General features: G+C 50.8%; 1 protein-coding gene across 4 annotated transcripts in view; it reads right to left on the bottom strand.

The window, feature by feature from the left end:
• Positions 1 to 14,587, bottom strand: part of Cfap57 (cilia and flagella associated protein 57) — a 73,686-nt gene that overhangs the window by 6,943 nt on the left and 52,156 nt on the right. For 3 of the 4 annotated variants that reach the window (XM_017593808.2, XM_039111195.1, XM_008764092.2), the window contains 4 exons: positions 11,779 to 11,895; positions 9,650 to 9,784; positions 9,393 to 9,536; positions 1,886 to 2,018 (listed from right to left, as the gene is read on the bottom strand). In XM_017593808.2, the coding sequence (XP_017449297.1) occupies positions 1,886 to 2,018; positions 9,393 to 9,536; positions 9,650 to 9,784; positions 11,779 to 11,895 (529 nt within the window). Of the gene's footprint in view, positions 1 to 1,885; positions 2,019 to 9,392; positions 9,537 to 9,649; positions 9,785 to 11,778; positions 11,896 to 14,587 lie in introns of those variants that run through there. The other variant, XR_010066613.1, reaches the window with a different exon arrangement.

Genomic DNA, 14,587 nt, shown 5'->3' on the forward strand with positions numbered 1-14,587 from the left:
CGACCTCTTATTCCCGTGAGACAGGTCTCTCACTGAACTGAAGATAGTTGTTTTCAGCCAGGTTAGTAACCAGCGAGCCCCTGGGATCTTCTTGTCTTTCTTTCTCCACTTACCCCTGCACTGGGGTAAGACTTCTGTTTTCATTCCGCCAAATCCTGAGACTACAGATGTGTGCCATTATACCTAGTGGCTCTTGTGGCAGGCTTTCTACCCCACCCCCAACCCCCTCCATCTCTTATGAGGTGGGTCTCATTATTTAGCCCCGACTTTCCTGGAACTCTCTAGATAGACCAGGTTTGGCCTTGAACTCACAGAGGTGCACCTGCCTCTGCCTTCCCAGAGCTGGGATTCAAGGTGTGCGCCACCATGCCGGGTTTGTAATATTTTAAGAGAAGTTTTGCAGTTGTCGACAGGTAAATCTGAGCTTTACCCTCCCCTGACCCCCGCTGACCCAAAAGAAGGTGGCCTCAGCTCTGAAAAATCCGTAGCACACGCTTCAGGATGGACACCGTGTTCTCATGTCCATGTTGAGGACTGGAGATGGTGGCTCCGGGTACCACTCTGGTTCTAATTGTCATACTAGCTGTAACCTGACACAACTGTATACAAGAATATATACGTATACGCTTAACAACAGATATGCATGCAGTCCAGGCCCTGAGAGTCACTAGGTGATCTCATTGCTGTGTGAAAATCAGGCAGTCCCCTTACTCTAAGAAGGCCGTGAGGATAAGGCACCAGAATCATACGTGGAGCTCATCATAGACTGCACATAGTCACATAGCACAGGGCTCCACACAGATCACAAAAATAGCCCAGAGAGTTCCTGTGGCATCCAGAATCCCAAGGCATTGCTCTGGGATGCTTTGGCGCACGAGTCTTTGTTCCTGAATAGCAACCAACAGAAGACAGGGTGTGTCAGCTTCGCTGGCTAACCCTTCATAGAGATGCTGTATGTCCTTGGTTGGTCCTGATCATCAGGTATGAAGATGACGGACAGCATTTCTTTATTGCCACAGAGCCTGTGGGGACTGGAGGCTGTCGGTCAACATTCCTTTCTTAGAGAACTGTGTGATGTGTTTCTCATAGGCTCCAGTGCCAGGAAAAAGTTTATTCTCCAGAGAAAAAGCGAACAGACCAAACCCTTCTTTCTGCCATGCAATGACCACTATGTAAACTACCCCCTTTTCAAGACAGGGTCTCATACTGTAGCCTAGGCTTGGAGCTCATGGCAATGCTCCTGCCTCAGTCTCCCAAGTGTGGGCATTCACAGTCATACTTCTCTATTTCCCTTTATGCCTTGGCTATCAGATAATTCAGAGGTGCTTTAATGTGTCATCAAAGTCACCAACTTAGTGGACATTTCTTATGTAATTCCTCCCTCCCTATAAGTAGTTTCTCATTATTTTGTTTTAATTTTCATTGTACAGGTCCCTTACCCACAATTCTAAAATGTAGAGGTGTGTGTGTGTGTGGGGGGGGGGATTGAGATTTAAAAGAAATGGAACGTGTTTTTAAATTCATGAAGCCTGGTTTGAATATTCACAAGTCACTGCAGAATACTAATATATTTGATTTCAGGGCACTGCCCCAGACCTCCTGGGGATGTTGCATAATATACAGTGTGCGCTTTTCTAAAACCCGCAAGATTCTGAGTTCTGAATTGTAGCTAACACTGAGGATTTCAGACAGGTGCCTAGGGCCCCATCAGTGGGAACATGTATGTGGGAAATTCCTCAGATCCTCTGGAGAACTGATGTGTGCCTTGGAGAGGCTCCGAAACACCATGGGTGGATGTGACCCTGTATTGAAAGAAGTCAAAGGGAGACCTGCTCATGGCCGTCACTGGGTCTTGGTCTCAGTGCCCAACCCCTCTCGGCATTACCTGACTCTGGAGCTTCTTGTGCTCGCGTTTTCTTGGATACTTTCAGGGCTGATTCAAGGTCATAGATTTGGGAGCGGGTTAACTTCAGCTCCCTGCGGAGCTCATTAATTTCTTTGATCAGAGAGACATTTTCCTTTAAAAAAAGAAGGAAAGACAGTGAGCGTGATACTCAGGTGCTCTGTGGGTACAGGGTGGGCCCTCCTGGGCTTAAGAACCCAGGGGCCTGGACCTGGGTTAACCCTCTGGATCCTGCACCTAGCAGTAGCCTCAGTCCTGCTCATTGCCAAACCTTTCAGAGTAGCAGCTAACTGGATTTCCGGTGGACTTGGCACCTTTCCTACCCGTCTGTGCTCTTTCTTAATATTTTATTTATTTATTTTATGTGTAAGTACACTATAACTGTCTTCAGACACACCAGAAGAGGGCATCAGATCTCATTACAGATGGTTGTGAGCCACCATGTGGTTGCTGGGATTTGAACTCAGGACCTTTGGAAGAGCAGTCAGTGCTCTCAACCGCTGAGCCATCTCTCCAGCCCCTGTCTGTGCTCTTTCAAACATCCACAGTGCTGCTTTCCTGGAGACTCTGGATAGGCTTTAACTTGCATACGCACGGTGGCCCCTGGAGAGGCTAAATCCGCTGGAGATTTACCTACTTACGATTGCCTGATATCTATCTACTTATAAGTCTTTACTAGGTACCTGTGCTGGCTGGTTTTGTGTCAACTTGACACAGTCTAGAGTCCTCTGAAAGGACAGAACCTCAGTTGAGAAAATGCCTCCATAAGATCTGGTTGTAGGGTTTGTGCCATCCCTGGATAGGTGGTCTTGAGTCTGTAAGAAAGCAGGCTGAGCAAGTCATGAGGAGCAAGCCAGTAAGCAGCATCCCTCCATGGTCTCTGCACCAGCTCCTGTCTCCAGGTTCCTTCCCTGTTTGGGTTTCTGTCCCGACTTCCTTCGATGATGAACAATGATGTGGAATGTAAGTCAAATAAACCCTCTCTTCCCCACCTTGCTTTTGGGTCCTGGGGTGTTTAGAAAGGTAGACAAAGGGAGTGGGGCTGTCTCTGACTCCTTTGCCTGCTCCTCCTGGGTTGCCTTGTCCAGCCTTGAGGGTTTATGCCTAGTCTTATTGTAACTTGTAAGGCCGTGTTTGATGGGTATCCCTGGGGGGCCTGTTCTTTTCTGAAAGGAAATGGAGGAGGAGTGGATCTGGGGGTCGAGGAAGGAGGGGAAACTGCAGTCAGGATATAATAAAGTGAGATATGGTCCCTGCTCTTGGGGACTTTACAGTTCAGTTGGGGTAGGAACACATTTGTGCTGCTCTGGCTTGCTGATGTGGAGGACACAGGCACACAGAAAGACAATCTTGTCTGAAGGACAGATGGACTCTTAGGAGTTGACCCCAGGGCTGAGGCTTAAAGGACTTAGCAAAGAAGAGAGACAAGAACGTCCTGGGTCATGGAACAGCAGGACACGGGGACACAAGTAGGACATGGCCAATATGGGGTGAGTTTCTTTCTTTTTTTTTTTTTTCTATTTTCCTGCACCTCAAATCTCTGCCTTCCACTTCACACTTAGCACGAGGGTCCTCCTCAGATATCGCCAGGGAGGAGTCCCTGTCCCTGTAGGTATGGAGCAATTGGCCACTTTGTTCTCAGGGCCCATAGCCTCAGGGTTCAGCCTGTTTTATACATGTCCGCAACTAAATCAACTCAGCATAGTTAAATGGAGCTGCTGAATCAGTGGTTCTGGTGCAAGTTCCGAAACTATTTCTTCTTTGTATGAGAGACAGACAGAGAGAGAGAGAGAGAGAGAGAGAGAGAGAGAGAGAGAGAGAGAGAGAGAATGTATTAGATGTGCATGTGCACGTCTATGTGGGCATGGTGGCTAGAGGGGGACATCAGGTGTCCTGCTGAGACACAGTCTCTCACTGGGCCTAGAGCTCTCTGCCTACAGCTCTCCCACCTCTTCTGCCCACAGCACTGAGGTTGCAGGCACACACAGTCACGGCAGCTGTGTATGTGGGAGCAGGGCGTCTTCACACTTGTGCAACAAGTGCTTCACCTACTGAGCCATTTCCCCAGCCCAAGTCTCTGTTTTCCTAAGTGGCAGTGCCTGTCTCCATGCTCTGTCTATTGGACGGTGCGGTTTAGGACCACATGGGGGCACTGCTGGGTGGGGGTGTCGGGCCAGAGCTTGGAGGACAAGTCCTCAGCTGTGAGGAAGCACCTGGGGAGCCCTGGAGAGAGCAGGGCCTGCTAGAGAGAACCCAGAGACCCCCTCCTCAGAGACTCTCAGTTTAAGCGCAGACCTAGACCTTTAGAGTTTCAGCAGGCCACTACATCTCAACACTGCACACTTTAAAGATCCCCTCCATGTTGGAAGCAGTTCCCTGCCAGTCCCCATTCTCCAGGCCAGGCCCCATGCCTGTTTTTCTGAGCTGGAGGGTTTTCTCCATCTAATGCCTTACTTTTTTAGGCCCTGATGACAGTCATTCATCTTCCTTTCCAGGTGCTGTAGTAAAATTCCCTGCCCGCCTCCCCTGGGTCTTTTCCAGGCCGGCTTTATACCATAGTGCGACTGCTTCAATACAGTTCTTTAATTGGACACTAAGACCTAGGGCATCGCGCTGCATGGGAGGTGCTCAGTAAATATTTGTGGGCTGGATAAGCAGGTGAAGAACGTGGTGGGCACAGAGACCGAGGAGAGGGTCTTTTGAGAGCCACAAAGAACTGGGCATACTTACGGGCCTGGGGGCTTGCTGGGGGTGGGGGCGCTTTTTTTTTAACCTCTCTTAGCTGGCTTTGTTTAGCTTCACTTTTGCCTCATTCAATAAAAGTAGAACACTGGGACAGAGACTAGAGGCTATGGGTGCCCTGTCTAGTCCTCTCAGGTTCCTCTCCTAGGCACATCCAACCATTGTGTCACTGAGTCCCATCAGTTTTGTGTTTCGGCTGTCTGGCAGCCCCTTTCCTCTAGTGGAATGACTCCGGGCAGAGTCCTAGGTTCTCCCTACCCCTCGGCAGCCCACGACCCTGTGACTGAGATTTCAGGCTCCTGGTACCCTGTGGTGTGAGTCCCTGTCTTTGACCCCACTGCCAGTTTTTTGACACCTCCATGATGAGCCCCTCTTTATTCCCCCTTATTATTTTATTTTATGTGTATGGGTGTTTTGCCTGAATACATCTGTGTATCATGGGCATGCTTGGTGCCCGAGGAAGCAGGAACAGGACATTGGATCCCCCGGAACTAGACTTACAGATAGTCGTGAGCTGTGGGTGCTGGGAATTGAACCTGAGTCCTTTGGAAGAGCAGCAAATCCTGTAAGCCACAGAACCGTCTCTCCAGTTCCATGGGACGCCATCTTAATGGAGTGAAACTGAGGCCAGAAATCAAATGGAGCCCAGAACCCTGCACCTGCTCTTGCTCCTTCATTGGCCCTTTACCTCCAATGCCTCCGTTCCTGATAGTTATCTGTGAGCTGACGCTAAAGATGGAAGTCTGTCTTGGCTGTAGTCTCTGGTGTCATTTGAGTCAGAAGCAGAACCTAACCCAGTGAGAGGCAGAGACGACGACGACGGAGGGTGGAGAAGGCTATCTCAGCCAGGAGTCCCGAGGGAGCAAACTGAAAGGAAGGCACCACTGCTGTGCTGATAAAAATGACGCTAAGAATAACCGAGAGGCTCGGCAGCCTCCACACGCTCGGTGTGCGCGCATCACCTCCTTCAGCAGCCTCATGGGGAAAGTTTCTCAGATTCCTGTGGCTGTGAGGACGTTGAGAAAGTGACTAATGGGAGTTTGAGTATGGCTGTGTCCGCCTCCAGACTGGTGCCTTGTTCCTACTTGTCTACTCTCCTCTTTACGTCAGTCTTATTCCAGTGGTTCAGACAGAAGGATGGCCAAAGATACGCCCACAAAGACACAATGAGTTCCCTAAAAATGTTTTCTAGGGGAGCCTAGGTTCTGAGGAACCCAAAGGTCAGAGTGATGTCAACTGCGTGTGACTTTGTAAATTAAATAAATAAAAAAAAAAAGATAGTGAGCTCAACAACTTTCAAGTTTGGAAAATCCCAGAGCAGTCTGCAGACACTGAGGTGTTCATGCGGAGGCTTTGAAACAAGGTAACCAACCAGGGCCGCCTTAGGCCTTTGGAACAGAGAAGTGAAGTCTTGGCTGAACTTTCTGATAGTGATGTCAGGGAAGGGAAGGAAAGGGAAGGGAATGCCCATAGCTCCCCCTACTGGTTTCTCTGAGTCAAAGCCTTTAAGAACCTGATCTGGCCAAGGATGAGGGTTGTGATCTAGGGAGCCTCACATCTGTTAGCAGGATCATCTACCTGTACGGAAAAGCCTGCTGGTTATCTTGCTTCCTTTTCCCACCACACTCCCGTGCCTGACATGGCATCTCAATTCGTCGTTTCTACTCTGATATGCCTTTGGCGTTGTCACATTCCTCTCTCCAAGATCTTTTATTTACCCCTAACCTGACAGGTTTTCCTGTCTCACCTGCTTCTTTGCTCACCAGACTGAATTCTCTGCTAATGGGGTCCATCTTTATGAGACAGTGACAGCTGTGCCCGAGAAGCACTCTGCTCTACACTCAGGATGAACCGCGACCCAAGGCTGCTCCAGCCAGCTCTTGCTGCCTCAGATGCTCTGCAGTAAACTGAGGTCTGTGGGTTCAGGAGCCCCCCACATTCTACGCTTTTTATCAAGCTTTTGCCTCTGCCTAGAAGCAGGGCTCTTCTCCCAGCTGGCCCTCAGCTACCCTCTAGCCACCCTGGGGCCAGACTCCAATGACCCTCACTCCTTTAAGACTTCTAGGAGCATGTTTCCCTCCTCGGGCCCACACCACTGGATAGACATAATGGTGGGCGTCCCTCAGGAGTTCTCTGAGGGTGGCGATACTTTGTATCGATCTTGGAATCCTCTGTGGCGGAGACACAGCTTGTTGTGTAAAAAGACCGTGGAAAATGTGTAGGGAAGGAATAAAGTGTGTATTCTAGGTGTTTGGATTGCACAGCGACTTGGATTTCCATATTTGTATAAGCTGGGGAATGGTGTGGAGAGGCCCTGAGCTCCTATCTGGATATACAAATGAGATGGTGGCCTCATTCTTTTTCCTCAGTTGTTTTCCAGTGAGTTGCTCAGCCGCCAAGCCTGCCCTGGCTTTCCTTAGCCCATATGGGATAAAGTGTTGAGGACCTGGGTGTGTGCATCTGGAGTCAGTAGCGTTCCTCTTTCCCACCCCAGGCCACAGGCCTCCCTGGCCATGAATGATGGACTTTTAGACCCATTTATTTCCACAGTAGCTCTCGACTGATTCCTTTGCTGGGGTAAAGGAAGAGAAATGGCAGTTTTTGAGCCCCAATTCTGTACCAGGACAGTGGCTGCTGTTTGTCTTGGCCAAGCATTGTACCAGTCCCTGGGGCTGGTGTCATTTGTCCCATATTACAGATAAACAGAGCAGTTTCTGGAGGCCCCCAGTCTCCTGGCCAAAGAGCGGCAAAGTGCTGTTGCCTTGGTCTGCACGGACACTGTGTCTGCTCACTTCCCACATCCTGGGTGAGAATACAGCCCCTAGATGGGCTTTGCATGCATAGACCACGCAGCCTCCTGTGACTCTGGCCTGGCCCTCTTGCCTAACCTCAAGATCAAAGAAAACAGTCTTGGCACCTGGAACAGTAGTTCTTTAAAAGAGAACATTCTTTTTAAAGTGTCTTCTGAGCTGGCCATGTGGCTCAGTGATAGAATGTTTACCTGATGTGCGCAGAATTCCTGGATTCAATCTAGCCCTTGGGAACTTTTTGCAAGCCAGTCTTACCTAGAGCCCCTGATGTAATCAGTAAGAAGTCTTTGTGTGCACGTGGGATGGTGCTGGTGGGACCCAGAGCCGTACCCCCAGGTTCCCTTCTTGTTTTCAGATGGTGTCTGGGTCACTTTTCTAGATCCACAGAAGTCACAGCACACAGGTTTCCTTCCTCCTTCCTTTCCTCCCTCCTTCTCTCCCTCCTTTCCTTCCTCTCTTCCTTTCTTTTCAAGGCAGTTTCTTTGCCTTTTGGACTAGTTCTGTAGAACACGCTGGCCTCAAATCTAGAGATCCACCTGCTTCTGCCTCCAGGGTGCTGGGTTTAAAGGTGTACATCACCACGTCCTACTAACACACAGGTTTTAATACTGTTTAAGACAGAAGACTTTCTGCGATCTACCTCACAGGAGCATTGGTTGAATCTGTTCTTCTGCCCCCTCCTACCCAGCATTCTCCAGGAAATGGGGGAGGGAAAGAAATATGGCGTCTGCCCTAGTACCCTCATGCAGGTATCTGCACTTTGCAGCAAACCTCCGGTCTTCTCTTCCTTCTTTCCTGGAACTGACTTTTGCTTTGGACTTCTACTTGTTGTGGAGAGAGGGACCAGCCCCCAGAAGTCCTCAGGCTTATGTGCTGAGGTCCTCCACTTGGCAGTGAGACAAGGTGACAAATACTGCTGTCACCCTGGCCTAGCTTCCTGTGCTTGAAGCCCATGTTTTAGATAGCCCTGGCTCTTAGCAGGGCTGTGTGTGGTTGCTGGTACCAAGGGACCGACCAGTCACATCTGCTCCTCTTTCCCGGTCTCTGAATATTTTTATGGTCTAGAATAGAAGTGATCTGAATGGATAGTGGGAAGGGGTGCTGGTTTTAAAATGGGAAAGAGACCAGCTGTGCCTTGGTGTGGCCAGGATTTGCTGTGTTCTCTGCCCAACTGCGTGTAACTCTACAACCTAGTATCTGGTTTCAATCCAAACTGCACCCTGTTCCCATCCCAGTATTTCAATTAGGACGTTAAAGAAATGTAACCATAAAACTATGTGCCCCATGCGATTCTGATGTTCTCTTTTGATATAAATTCTTATCAGTTGCCTCAGATGATACTGACACCCAAACGGAAATCTGGCAGAAACATCTCGATGGGCAGTCCCAGTAAAGTGCATGGGTGGGGTGGCAGGAATGGGGCCAGGCTCTCTGAACTGTCTGTTGAGGGATCCTGGGACCTGGGTGTGTGGAGCTCATTAAGTCCCAGGGTTGCCAACACTGTGGGTGTGGTTCAATCTGGACCAAGAGATAAGGGTAAGACCTGAGGCACCAGAAAGGAAGATGAGGCAGGTGGAGGCTGGCCAGGCACATCCCAATAGGCAGGAAGATAAAAGGCAGCAAAGCTGGGCGGTGAAACGGGAGTTGGAGACAGGAGAGAAGGGAGCAAAGGAGTCAGGAGAACTGGGTCTGGATGCATCATGGGTAACGGAGAAGAGCAAGGCAGCACAGTAGCTTGTCAGGGATAGGAACGGGGTGGCAAAAGGAATAGGGTTACCAGTGGGTGTGACCCCTTGGTGGGGCCTGGGCCATGGTAAAAGCCAGGATGAACTCTGGGAGATCAGAGAGGAGGAGCTGTGAGAAAGCTGTGGGTCCCTGGCTGTCTGGGGAGCCTAGAGAACGGGTGGTCTCAGGCGGCGAAGGGACGCACCCGTTACCTGCATGATGCGGACGTAGTCGGCGCGGTGCAGCTCGCCTTCCTTGACCACTTTCTTCTTGAGTGTGGCAAGGTTCCTCTCCAGGTGTTCCCGCTGGCGGGCGTACTCCTGTTGCAGGTCCGAGTTCAACCCCGCAATCTCCACCTGGTGTATTACATGGCGAGACATTCAGCCGAGGAGGGGAGATGCGAAGCCTAGCACAGGGCAGTGTGGGAGGGCAAGGGCAGGGCAGGGCAGGGCAGGCACTCAGAGCTCACCATGTCTGCCCGCTGCACATACTTCTCAAAGAGAGCACGGATCTTCTCCTTCAGCTGCCGGGGTTCCTGGATGTACGACACGCAGTTGTGAAGGTCTGTCTTAAACCGCCGGACCAGCGCTTCCAGGTCCCTTTCCTGTAATCAGACATTTACTCTTGTGCCATGGGGAGGGGCAGGTGCTTCAGTCAGGGGCTAAGGAGAGGGTCCAGCGTGTCCTCATCTGGGATTGACACCTGACTGTTGGGGCCCACCCTGGGCATAGAAACCTAGGTTGGCAGCCAGCCCAGAGACAGCAGTTCTGGAACACTTGAGCACCTGCCTGGACTGGGTACCCTGCCTGGACAGCTGCCGAGAGAGAGGGCTCGAGACCACACACATGGCATCCCTATTGCTCCGTCTGGATTCCTTTAACGGCCCCAGGCTTCTAAAATGGAACTCGTGTGGCCACACTTTCCTTCAGTGCCAAGAAAAATACATCATTCTGTCTCACAGATCCTTACCTAGGGCTGCCCCATGGCCCTTAGGACCTCACGAGTGATTGTTCCCTGACAGTCAGGAGCACTGCCGTGGCTGATGAGAAACCCCCACAGATTGCTGTAGACCGGACTCACCCTCCATCTTCAGCCGTGCTTTCTGACAGCTACCTTTCCTCACCCTTACCCAAGAGGGTGTCTCCTTTCTCTCCTCTCTCATAGCCCTTTATTGACTTTCCGTGTGTGTGTGTGTGTGTGTGTGTGTGTGTGTGTGTGTGTGCGCGCACACGCGTGCTCTATACACACTGATATATAGAATTTCTCTCTGTATATATTTTTCTATCTCTACATATTTTATGCAAAGGCTCAAATCACTCATCAGCCCTTTCAGCTTACAAAGAGCGGGGCCACACCCTCTTCTCATGTGTGGCTCCAAGCTTTGGCAGTGTACACTGCAGTGTTTGATGTGGACAGTGGAAGTTCAGTCTGCTTTGAAAAACATCTCAGTGGCCTGTGGGAAGAGTGTATATCTGCATCCTAGCCAGGAGCCTGAGGACCAGAGTGTCCTGGGCTGGTTTGGAGTGAGAGCTAGCTATGGCTACCCGGTACCCGGTGGGGTTTCCTACCCCTCTCATTTCTCTGCCTGTATCATTCTTACTTGCAACACAAAAAGGCTGGAATGGGCCAGGTGTGGTAGCACACATCTGTAATCACAGCACTTGGGAGGCAGAGATAGGATTGAGATTCCAAGGCAAGCTTGGGCTAAACTGTCAGTTTCAGGCCAGCCTGGGCTACAGAGTGAGGTACTGTCTCAAAACATGTAAGGAGCCAGAGAGATGGCTCAGCCAGTAAGAGTGCTCATTGTACAAGCATGAGGATCTGGGTTTAGAGTCCAGCATCCAGATCAAAGCCGGGTGGTGTGGCCACACACAAACTTAAAACCCAGCACTGGCAAGTGGAGACGGGAGGGTCACTGGGGACCCTGATCAGCCAGTGTTGCTGAAAAAAATGACAGCTCCAGGCTGAGTGACAGACTCTGTCTCAGGTGAATAAGGGGAGTGAGGGAGCAGACACCTGACTTCCTCCTCTGACCTCTGCACATGGGCATCCGTGTACGCATGCACACACGCACACACACACACACACAGGAAGTAAACAAGACTGAGGTGGATGGTCTCTAAGGTTCTCCCAACATCAGCAATTTTGGGGTAGCCAAAGCTTTTAACCACTAAGTACAAATGACTTTTTTAAAGACTTTTTTTTTTTTTTCTTGGAGCTGGGGACCAAACCCAGGGCCTTGCGCTTGCTAGGCAAGCGCTCTACCACTGAGCTAAATCCCCAACCCCACAAATGACTTTTTAAGTCATGTTCTTCTCCAGGTCAAACAAACCCAAGGCTAAGGGTATTCCTTCCTCCCTGTAAGCCAGCACTCTGGCCCTCTCCTCCCTACACCCAAGTCGTTTTATAGCCTCATAAGATTTTGAGCATGTGAATTTGTGCAAGCCTGGAAGCCGGCAGGCCTGTGGGCCGGAGCATGAGTTAAAATGGGAAGTGTTTCTTAGCAATGGCTGGCTCTGTCTCGGGGAGCCAGCTGCCCGTTGCGGGCAGGTGCCAGATCCTGAGTCCACGCACTGCCAGACTCTGAAATCCTCACACCTTCTGCTGCTCCTTGCGCATCTCCTGATCTGTAGCTCTCAGTTTCTGCAACAGTTCCGTGATGTTCAGCTCCAGTTGCGTGTTCTGTTTGTGGAATCGCTCCAGCTCGTCTTCCATCTATAGGGAACCAGGGGATAGAGGCGCGCGGCGCGCACAGGAAGTCAGGAGCAAACACTGCGCACTCCTGACGACCACAGTCTGGCGCGCACAGGAAGTCAGGAGCAAACACTGCTCACTCCTGACGACCACAGTCTGACGTGTGGGGAACGAGACCTCTCACCTTACTGATTGCCATCCTAAAAGCGCCCGTCTGATAGTGGGCCCCCCGGAGTCCTGCACCCCGTAACTGTGCAGACTCCTCTTCTCTTGCATTCTTTCTAATTCAGTCGCTCTAAATCCTGAATTCTCAGCTCCTGCTCAAGATGGGTGTCTCCAGAGAAATACCTCCCTCACCTGATTTGAGAGGGTGTACGAGTAGAGCTGACCCTCGGGTTCATAATCGTTCTAAACAGAAAGTTGAGGCTTGTTTCTAAATTAGAGGGTTTTGAGGGACCAGAGTGGCATGTGGCCATCTTCAATCTCGGGCATAAAGCGGAGACAAGCTGGGGACAGACGGTCTGATCATCTAGGGGTCGAAAGAGTACAACCGAAGGCCATTCCCTGTTGAAAGGGCTGGCAGGAGATAACGGCGAGCATCTGAAAGTCTTTCTCTCCCTTGTTAAATCTGTCTTACCCAGGGCACATCTACTTCAGATGAGATTGGCTGTGGAGAAACCCAGTTCCCACTCAAAGCACAACTGGGTGATGTTTGATGGACATTCCAAATCTGATGGGCACGAGAACTCCTGTGGTGCTGTGGGAGCTCACTGGCTGCTTTTAGGGGACAGGACAGTTCATTGTTTGGTGTATAGGGTGGAGGTAGGTGGAAGGCCCACCCCTTGAATTCAGTCATCACGTTTTTAGGTTCCTGTCTACCCCAGGAAGGTCTGAGAAGGTGGAGGAAGCTCTCATGTTCTGGACAAAGAGGAACGCCTCTTTGTTAATAGGAGGCATTTTACTAGGTAGAAGAGTCCTCTGAGGCGACGCCTGGCATCTGGATGGACCCTGTGAACGACTGATGAAGGAAGGAAGGACAGGCATGTGTGGGGAGATTGAGGGTGGGAGGGGAAGTAGGAACTGCCGGCCTCTGGAAGAGGCGTGGCGAGATAAACAGGCCACATCTGCAGAGCCGCAGAGGGCCTCCTCTTACAGGGAACACACAAGAATGGGGCTTCACAGCAGCTAAAGCAAGAACCGAGCACTGTCGGGGCTGGGGAGGCGGTTCAGTGGTTAAGAGGACTTGCTGATATGGCAGAGAACCTGGGTTTTGTTCCCAGCACCCATGGTGGTTCACAACTCTCTGTAACTCCAATTTTAGGGGATCTGATGCTCCTTTCTGGCCTCCGTGGGAGCCAGGCCCACATGTGTTACACACCTGTATGTGCAAGCAAAGTACTCTTACATAAATCTTTTACAGCTAAATAGTCTTTTCTAAAGCAATGAGCAGTGTAGGAGGCTTGGGAACACAGAACTTATGTAGAGGTAGTTTCTGGATCCCAGAAGCCTCCAGTCTAAAAAGATGAGAAACCTGAGTCAGAAGCTGATATGAAATGGATTAAATGCCATCTGTGGTAGAGGCAGAAGGTGCCCCGTGTACACAAGGGACGTGAGCAGGGGCCCTGGGCTGGCTGAATGCTGTAGGGAAAGTATGGGGGAGGGGTGACCAGGGAGGGAGAGAACAGTAGGTGGGGACAGCCTGCCTACAGAGGACTGGTGGGTGGGTAGCATTTCTGTGGGCTGGCATTGGTCCGGATGACTGTAAGGTGGTGCAGCTCTGGAGGCAAGTGCAGAGGTCCGCCACACGGAAGAAAATCGCCAGCAGCGACTGGTACGTCAGAGGTGGGTCTACATAGAACATCTATCAGAAGAGAGAAAACCAGGAGACAAGCTTCTCCGGGGAAGAAAGATGGCGTCCTATCACAGGGAAATGGCAGGTGGAAGAGACAAAGGATGCCCTGAACATTCAGGGCCCCTGAGGTCGCGTCTGAGTGGCACAACCGACCTCTTACCGGTCCTGAGCCAGGAGACACAGACGGGGTTAGGATGGAAGTGGATGTTTTCTTTGCCTCGCGCTCTCCTCTGTAGACAGAGCCTCACGTTGCTTCAAGGATGATAAGTATAAACCGACAAATATGTGAAGTGTGCGTGTCTGGCTGGAAAGCCGGAAGACAAGCCCAGAATGTGGGAACAGAATCTCCCGCCCAGCTTGGACATCTCACCCTTCCACTTCCCTGTCTTATTTATCGAGATAATTCTCCTTGGGAGGGGTGGGAGGGTGGAAGAAGTCATTTGTCCCCCAGTGGACATTTGGCAGTGTCTGGAGAGGTCTTGGATCATAACAGCCCAGGCAGGGAGTGCTTCTAGTGTCAAATGGGGAGTCAAAGGTTGGTGCTAAAGCCCTTGACAGCTCACAGGACAGCCCCTCCCATCCCTACAGCAGAGAATCAGCCATCCCAGAGCACAGACAGTGCTGAGGAACCCTCCCCTAGGTAAACAAATAACGTAACTGAAGGGAAAACCACAAGGACCCCGGGAGAGATTCATTTGCTCCACAGAGATGCTGGAGAGGCGTGTATGGAGCAGGGAGGCCTCTGTACACAAGCCTGGAGCTTGAGACTGCCTTCCAATAGCAGGAACATCAGAGACAAGCAGTGAATATTTCTCAATGTGTCAATAACCCCCAGAGGAAAGGCTCACCGTCAGAGGTTTC

The sequence above is a fragment of the Rattus norvegicus genome, chromosome 5 (assembly GCF_036323735.1).
Source record: "Rattus norvegicus strain BN/NHsdMcwi chromosome 5, GRCr8, whole genome shotgun sequence".
NCBI classification, from domain to species: Eukaryota; Metazoa; Chordata; class Mammalia; order Rodentia; family Muridae; genus Rattus; species Rattus norvegicus.